This window comes from Lactuca sativa, chromosome 5 (genome assembly GCF_002870075.4).
Source record: "Lactuca sativa cultivar Salinas chromosome 5, Lsat_Salinas_v11, whole genome shotgun sequence".
Classification (NCBI taxonomy): Eukaryota; Viridiplantae; Streptophyta; class Magnoliopsida; order Asterales; family Asteraceae; genus Lactuca; species Lactuca sativa.
Window position 1 is genome coordinate 287,401,621 of NC_056627.2, and position 8,689 is coordinate 287,410,309.

Here is an 8,689-nt window from a genome sequence, read left to right on the forward strand (position 1 = left end):
ATTAAACGAGTTTGGATCAAGGTCGAATTGCTCCGAACTCGCCCCATTGCTTGGTCTAACATCGATACCGAAACACCTATATATTTTAAAATCCCAAATATCCCCCACCCAAACACCTATATATTTTTATTTGTTAGTAGAAAATGAGGGATAGAAATAGAATTTGTGATGGAGGTATGGAAAGATGACAAAAGCCGATATATTTTGACTATTTTTATGATTTAACCATTATATTTCAATTTCTTCAATAAAAATCACAAATTTACCAATTTTTCATGTCGACAACTTTTGTATACTAGACCTCATAGAGCAAATTAATGTCAATTTTTACTAAAATCACTAAACTTTGATAAAATTTTCTATTGTGACAATTTTAATCTATGCTACATCATGCCATAGTGTCAAAATAAAAAATAAAGTTAAACTAAGGATGACTTTCATCAATTTTAACAATTTTAAAATGTAGTTTTTAAACCGCAAAAATGGCCAAAACATTAAGAGTGACCATGGGTCATGTTGAGTCATTTTCTTATAGAACTATTATATTCTCATATAGAATTATTTAATCAAATGAATTGAAAATTTTAATCCAATCCAATTTTTTTTGTAAACGGCCTGAGAATTTCAAAACCAAACCCAACTTATTAATTTTTTTTTTTGAAAAGGCACGTTAATATATGTTTAGGATTGAACTCAAGACCTCCTGATTATTAACACTTGTATTTATTAATTAAATGAAAAAAAAATAATAAACAGGTAGAATCCATGTTAACAAATTTAAATAATAATAATAATAATAATTCATATAAGAAACTTACACCTAATTAATTGTGATGCATATTTCAATAACCATTCAAATAAAATTTGAAAAAGGTTGCAAACTTCAATATTGTTCGATGTTCAAGTTTGAACATAATTACAACCATAAACACAAAGATAAATTATTAAAAAGAAAAACTAACTATTAAATATTATAAAAGAAAAAGAAAAGGAATTATACTTGTTAAAGACAGGTTTTAGTAAATAGGTTAAATATTTTGACTTGATTAATTAACAGATTGAGAATCTTAAACTCAACCAACTAATTATCGAGGATTGTTTGTGTTGAGTTGGCAGTTTGTGTCTTTTTTTGCCAACTCTACAAAATATAGTGGGTTTTCTATAAATTATCCTATATTTTTTGGTTTTATCTATATACAAGATGAAATAAAAAATTTCCTTCAAAAAGAATCCCGTCAAACCGGCGTCAAAAATGTACTTCAATACATGTCTCCTAAATTACTTTATTCAAACACTTTTTATATCACATCTAACACAATAATCATTTATAAAACAAACTTAAAAAATCTGCTATCATGTCTCAACACTTAAAGATAAACTATGTTGACATAATTAAGAGCTAATCAAAAAATGACCAAAATGGGGAAGGATATATCTCCAAATAACTACCTTTTCAACATATGTCACAAAAGACCTCTGAAACATGTTCAAAACTCCAGAACTTTTGATTTTCACTTTCAGTACTTATTTATGAGATTAGCTTTTTTCATACCATTTTTTTTTTGGAAAATGATGTTCAAAGTAGTTACACGTATTTCAATCAATAAGGTGAAATAACAATGTGTAAACAAATCAATAAGGCGAGATAACAAAGTAACAATATGTAAACTGGAGTGTATGATGTCATTATATTAATATATTTACATTGGGGTTTATTTTATGAATCAGCTCTAGCACAATAATCAATAATCACCCCGAAAAAAAATAAAAAAAAATAAAGACTAATTTAAGGAGAATTTACCTAAAACCATAGCATGATTTGTTTCCTTCTTGATAGCTTTAGTTTTGTCAGTGTTCTTCCACACCACATCACTGATCACAAAAAAAGACTCATTATTTTTTTGTAAACTGGATTTGAATCTTTTCATTATATAATGAAACTTGGAAAAGGGTTTCAATTTACCGCAGGATAACAATCTTGTCGTTCGATTGTTTGATTGTTTATGTTCATCACAACCTCACATGATAACTTGGCCTGTTCATCATCATCAATTATTAATAGAAGCAAATATTTGACAGATGAGAATGGAAGATTGAAGATGGAGCAGATATGCATGAATTATGATAATGGAATCAAGGTTCTCTACAACAGGTATGAATCATCAAAATGATCAGTTTTTTTACCAAAATATGAACAACCTAGCACATGTATGCTTTAAAACGTTAGGTGATGTTTCTTTCTTTTGTTCATCACGTGTTGTCTGGATAAATGATCAGAGATCATTGCAATATCCAATCAAAAAGTACTAGACTGCAGGTTATATATTGAGATATAGATCCAGATGGCTTAATATGCACCCTAACAATTCTACCAGATGGAGTTTCAATTGCAACTTCAATTAGTAACATTCATGTTTATGAAATGCATGATTTTCTCAAGAGTGTAATAGCAGTCATAAAGAACGCAAATTTGAGTGGATAAGGAAAATGAAACTTTGTTATGGTAATTTCTTTACTTTGCAATAACTGGAGCTCATAACAATCAATATGATACACAGTTCTATAACATCAATCAAATAGGAAGAGTTGTGTTTTTGGAAGTAGTAATTAACTGGTTATCAGCTATAACTTGCAATTAACCACGAACTGAAATAATAAATCCGCCAGAAAACTGCTTGTAGATTATGCGTTCATATAGTATTATATAAGTTAGAGATTAAGCAGACAGATATCCATACCGAAATTGGCAGTTGAAAGAAGAAAATTCCAAGGCTGCCGCGAATTTCAGGGGTCGTGGTAAACGGAATCGAACCTTTCACCAGATCTTGAATCAGAGAAAACGCTTCGGAGATCACTTCTGATCCATTAAGAACCAGTGTAGCATCGATATACGATGTACCGAAAGCCTTAACCTTTCCATCATCCGATGTGACAAACCCTAGCTGCTCTCCCCTGTACCCGACCGAGACATTGAGAGACTCGTAATTGAGCGAGTAAACATCAGGATTACGAACCTTAATTTTTACACCTAACACAATATCAAGGGAGATCTTAGGAACAGCGTGTATTTTCAGGCGGTCGAGGCGGAGATTTACCACTTTCAGGTAAGGATCAGAGGGCCAGAGAAAGTAGAGAGCGACGGAGAGAAGGAGGATGGTGCTGGCGCAGGAGAGGTAGCGACGGCATAATCGACGCCACCTGAGGTGGCCGGAGGGAGAGTAGAAGGGTAAGACAACGAAATATTGGTTTTGTTGAGGAGTAGAAGGAAGAGCATCGTAGCGATAGTCGGTGGGAGGCGGTGGTTCGGGTTTTCCGGACGCCATGATTTCAAAGTTTCGCTGTGGTTTCCGCTATAAATAGCAGGCCTTTTACAAATTGTGCAGTGTGCACTTCGGTCCTCGTTTTTCTCTCTGTTGGTTATTAGTTTTCATCTCAAGTCTCAAGTTGGTTAATAGAGAAGAGAAAACCTCATAAAAACTCTATATATTTTCATTTAATTCTTAAAAAAAATTCTTTTTTTCAGTTTGAACGGTGGTTTGGTGTAGAGGGCAAGAACGTCCGATAGAACAGTATGTCATAACACCCAACGAACCCGAGTTCTATCCCTCCCTTTGGAGATAACAACAATATCCTTAGCAACCAAGTTTTTCATTAAAGGACTTCATTGTGTTGGACGTGGATAGAATTAGAAACCATTCCCACAGAAAGAAAGATAGAAACCAGAAACCCTCTGAGGAGAAAACTTAAGTGTGTTTCCGCCCAATGCACTAAAACTCTTATATTTTCTTAAAGTCTTATTTCAATCTTTTTGAGTTTAGAAAAACTCAATCTATTTTCATCATTGCATTAAAAAAACCACTGTATTATTTATTTTTAGTACATCAAAACTCTTATATTTATTGAAAATTTTTAATCTAATAGATTGTAACCATCAAACCGTTGAGAATCGATTGCCTAACATTTTTTACTATCTAGGGTTTACCGAACTCAAAACCTTAAATTAGACATTTTAAAAAATATAAGGATTTTAATGCATAAAAAAATAATATTGTGGTTTTTGTAAGGATTTTAATGAAAATATGTTGAGTTTTTGTAAGGATTTTAATGAAAATATGTTGAGTTTTTCTAAGATTTTCCCTCCAGAAAAGCCATCAAGTTTTCCCACAAATTTTAGTGTGGCCCTAAATTAATTTATATCAATTTTGTCATTACTTCCGTAGAAACCTTCTATTTCACTTTCCCTAACTTCTTAAGTTATTATCAATCAATTGAAAGCTGATTCATCTTTTATAGCATACACACCAACAGAGAAATTTTTATTTTTTTAATATTGTACAATTTAAATATAATAACAATAAATGTTATCTACGAATCAGTTTTCTTACATTTACTACTAAGTGCCTATGCACTAGCAAATCAAATCAGAAAGTTTTAGACTTTTATGACTTTTTGCAAAACGACAGCAAGTTTCAGAGGACCTCGACTACAAAGTGGAGCGTTTGTATCATCTTTCTATCGAACCTCCATTGTTGCATTGCATGAACGACTACTTTCTGGTGAAAGTTTTGGGGATTGAAGCATCTGAAAATTGCATTGTAAGTTGTTCTAACCATCAAATTTCATGTTTGCTTTTATTTGATTTCATAAATAACGATGATTTTTTTATTAGTGGTTGATATGGCATCCACATCATACAAAAGAAAGGATAATACATAAAATATAGGGTAATACCAAAAATGAAATCACATTAACATGCAACTAAACCTCCTTCACACTTGAATCATACAAATCAAATTAAGAACCTTTACCAAATCATACAAACAACCTGCTTACATCATATCATCATATACCTCATGAAAAACTTGCATTTGGATTTTGGTTCATCCTTTGAGACCTCAAGCTTTTATACATATGTGAACAAGCCCAAGAAAATTCCGACATTGCCCTGAAAACCTCTGGTAAACCCGTCTTCAAATTCATCAAAGATTTATCCCTCACCTGAATACACTGCCTCTGGTACCCTTCTTCCTCTTCCTCCAATCTCTTCTTCAACAACTCAACTGTAATTTGTTGTTCAGCAATCACTTCTTTATCATGCTCCATATCTTCCGAACTTCTTTTCTGAATATACCTATTATACCAATCTTCAAACTTCCGTGTTTTTCGCGTCAACTCCCTTCTTGTTTCCTCGCATCTTTCCTTCATTTTCATTTCATCTGTTTGGTACTGAAAGATCGTGTCCATGACAGCTGCAAAGTTGTGTATAGCGGTTCTTGCTCCTTCTTCCGGAAGCTTCTCGAGGAAATCGTTCCATGTCCTCAAAAGGGATTGGATTGGTGGGGTTTGTGGTCTTTGAGGTGAGGAGACTTTTTCTCTTAGGTTGTTGTCGATCGGGATAAGGTTGAGTTTTAGCCAATTGTTGAGGGCTTTTACGTATTCTTTTTGGTGTGACATGAGTTTTTCAAATTGAGAATGCCACATTTGGACATGATCATGAAGTTGACTTGTGTTTTTGTAATGGAGTTCGGTTGTTTCTTTTGGTGAATGAGAGATGTCAAGAGATCGCAACGCTTGAACAATTTTTGATTGGTAGTCGTGTTGTAATTTCATGTTTTCCCACATTTCCGCCATCCTGTTTAAAAAAATCATCTACAGTTAAAAGGTTATTCTTTCAACAACCCCTGACACACAGTCTGGTAATCAAGCAAGGGTCCACAGGGAGCTGGCCCACATCAAGTAAACAACTACTTTTCCAATCCACATTGGAAGTGGATTTTTCTTGGACTTTTGACCATTTATCTTAAAGAATAATTTTGAGAAGAATTATACGGATTTGAAACTTACCCATTGACAAGTTGAACGAGTTTTGGGTACAATTGTTCATCACGAAGCCGATTGATTTCAGAAACGGTTGAATCCATTGATTGCATGTCTACAATGTATCTTGTGTGCAGATGACTTACAGTTGCTTTTGTTCTCTCCAAATGATCGGTGCTAGCACCACGTTTTTTGAGTTTATTTAGTGACGCAATCTTTTTTTGGTACTCAAGTTTCATCAATTCACCTGCCTGTTGACTTGAGCATCAATCAAATGTGTTCAACTTAATCTAATAAGATATATATATATATATATATATATATATATATATATATATATATATATATATATATATATATATATATATATATATATATATATATATATATATGAGTGTTTCTTTTTGACTTAATACAGAAAGATGACTACTTTATACAGAAAACTTAATGGAAAATGTGATGTGATTTGGGTGCATCAAGGTACCTTGACTTCATCATATAGCTTCTTCTCCCATGCAAGCATCTTGTCCAACACTGTAGCATGAGTTTCATTCTCTTCAGAATCAAAGTCATCCTTCTTATCATCAGCATCTGGTAATCCTTTAAAAGACTTATTCCATGTAATCACACGCATGACTCTTGCAGAATGATCTATATGCCCTGAAAACCAACAATCCAGTCACAGATATCAGCATTAAGAGAATTTTCTACTAAGTTTTGGATCAAATCTTGCAAACAGTTTACTACCCAGTAAAATTAAGAACATGAATCATGTTGATATACCTCGATTATCTGCAAAATTTGAGTGGTAATGCAGTCTATTGGCCTCGAGCATCTTTGAAACCTCATTGGCGCTTTCTGATGCTTGCAGAAAACAATCATCAAGCTTAGTAAATATCTGCAACAAGTCCAGACTCTGTCCACCACCACCCTTCCCGGATGATCTTCTGCCTTCTGCTGGAACTGACACAGGAACCCGAACCTTCTTTACAGCTTTAGGTAGGGGTGGTGGAGGCTCTTCCTCCACTTCGGTTGCCAATTCTTCAACCTCATTATCACCACTATCGCCACCTCTTCCATCGCCACCGTTGTGATTCATATGATTCTTCATAGACCTGTGTTGCACCTGCACCTCCTCCTCCTCCTCCTCCAACACTTTCCGTTGGTGGATTTCTTCGCGTTCGAATCTACTGCTCTGGCTATCTGCTTCAGCCAGACTCGGGCCTGTAACGTTTTCCATCGACGGGAAAAAGTAATCCCATGAAGACATCCCGTGAGACGGAGGTGGAGGTGGTGCGGCACGATTGAGAGTGTTTTCAGTCGGACGTGGTGGCGTTGGCTGTGGTGGAGATGGCGGAGGGAAATCCTGTTTTTCGGCCTCTCTTTTCGAAACACTTCTGACACCGGCACCAGCGGAGCTTCTAGAACTAGTCCGGCGCTTTAAGCTACGATCATCAATCTCATCATCCTCGTCGCCTTCTTCGATGATCGGGTCAGGATGCGACTTGAATTCCGGTTCCGAAATGGTGAATTCCGGCATAGTAGCGGCGCGTTGGAGAGGCGGTGGTGGGGGCGGAGGGAGGTTTTCGTATGGGGGTTGTGGTGGTGCTGGAGGGAGAATGGTTGTCGAAGAGGAAACTGCGTCAACAGAGGAGGGATGCCGGTGATCAGAGAATTGAACCTCGCCTTGGGCGTAGTCACTAAGTGCGGCGCCGGTGTTCTTGAGAGCAGCAGCGTAGGAGAAGTGGGCAGCGGCGAAGGCGTTCCGAGCAGATACTGATTCTTTCATCACTGTTTTCCTTTCCTTGCACCGATTCACAATTTCTTCGTTCTCGATCTTCGATTGTGTACAACCCATCTCTGATAAGATCCGACTGATCTACAAACCAATTATTTAGTAGAAAATTGGAGGAATCAATTTACAGTGTAATCTGAGTGCTTTCTGGTCTGTACTCTGTACAGAGTAGGGAAGAACGGAGAGAGATAGAGAGAGGTGATTTGGGGATACTGAAATGCGAATGTTAGCCAACGCGAACATCCATGATGACGATTGTCAGATACGGCGACGTTTTGCAAGACCGACAAACACTTGGAAGCTCTTTTGTACAAGGGATTAGGAAAGTCAAAAAGATTGCCATATATATATTTTCACTTCGACCCCTCATGTTGTAAGTCTTATGATTCTAGACCCACTACCTTTTCTTTTAAAATTTAAGATTATGTTCCTTTAAACCATTTATATGTTCTCTTTATATATTATACGAATAAATCACCTCTTTAATAAAAGAATTTTTTTAAGGCCATATGGTACCTTTCTACATAATACTTCTGCCACATGGCACTTTTTTAAATTCTCAACTAATGGTTTATCGCTCATATAGTCTCAGAAGAATCTTCAAAACGGCAAAACCATCAACCATATTTTTCTTCGAAATTAGCAATACTTTAAATCTCTCTAAGGAAATAAATTTACACTTGACTTCATTGCTCTCTATATCCACCTTCTTGCCATTGTTCTACCTTCACTGTCATTTTATGCAAAAACAAGTCGTTTAAGCACACCTTTTTTCCTCTAAACCTTTTTATTCTATCAAACATACTATAAAATCTCACAATTTGGTCTTTTATCGTCCAGTCGAGAAATCAGTTGCTGATAATCAATATTTTGGGGTTGATTAGCAAGATTCAAAGAAATTATGAAGGTAATCGCTTCCAAATTTTAATCTCTGTATAAATATAAGTCCACCACATTCCTTTTTACTGATCAATCGTTGAAAGTTTTTGAACTCTGGAGTTATTTGATCTAGAAGTACTGAGTTATTTGATTTTTGAACTCCAACGTTGATCAAATTTCATCTTTGGTTTCGTTTGA

General features: G+C 35.2%; 2 protein-coding genes across 2 annotated transcripts; both read right to left on the reverse strand.

The window, feature by feature from the left end:
* Positions 1-1,646: 1,646 nt before the first annotated feature.
* Positions 1,647-3,416, reverse strand: LOC111910259 (uncharacterized). The gene is made up of 3 exons (XM_023906063.3): positions 2,739-3,416; positions 1,964-2,035; positions 1,647-1,872 (listed from the first exon to the last, which is right to left on the reverse strand). Exons 1-3 carry the CDS (start codon positions 3,321-3,323, stop codon positions 1,870-1,872), a joined length of 660 nt encoding a protein of 219 aa, XP_023761831.1. The 5' UTR covers positions 3,324-3,416; the 3' UTR covers positions 1,647-1,869.
* A 1,304-nt stretch (positions 3,417-4,720) lies between these two features.
* On the reverse strand, positions 4,721-7,895 carry LOC111910261 (protein ROLLING AND ERECT LEAF 2). Its single transcript, XM_023906064.3, has 4 exons — positions 6,601-7,895; positions 6,302-6,477; positions 5,845-6,068; positions 4,721-5,632 (listed from the first exon to the last, which is right to left on the reverse strand). The coding sequence occupies exons 1-4, from the start codon at positions 7,673-7,675 to the stop codon at positions 4,852-4,854; spliced, it is 2,256 nt and encodes a 751-aa protein (XP_023761832.1). The 5' UTR covers positions 7,676-7,895; the 3' UTR covers positions 4,721-4,851.
* Between the last annotated feature and the right edge of the window lie 794 nt (positions 7,896-8,689).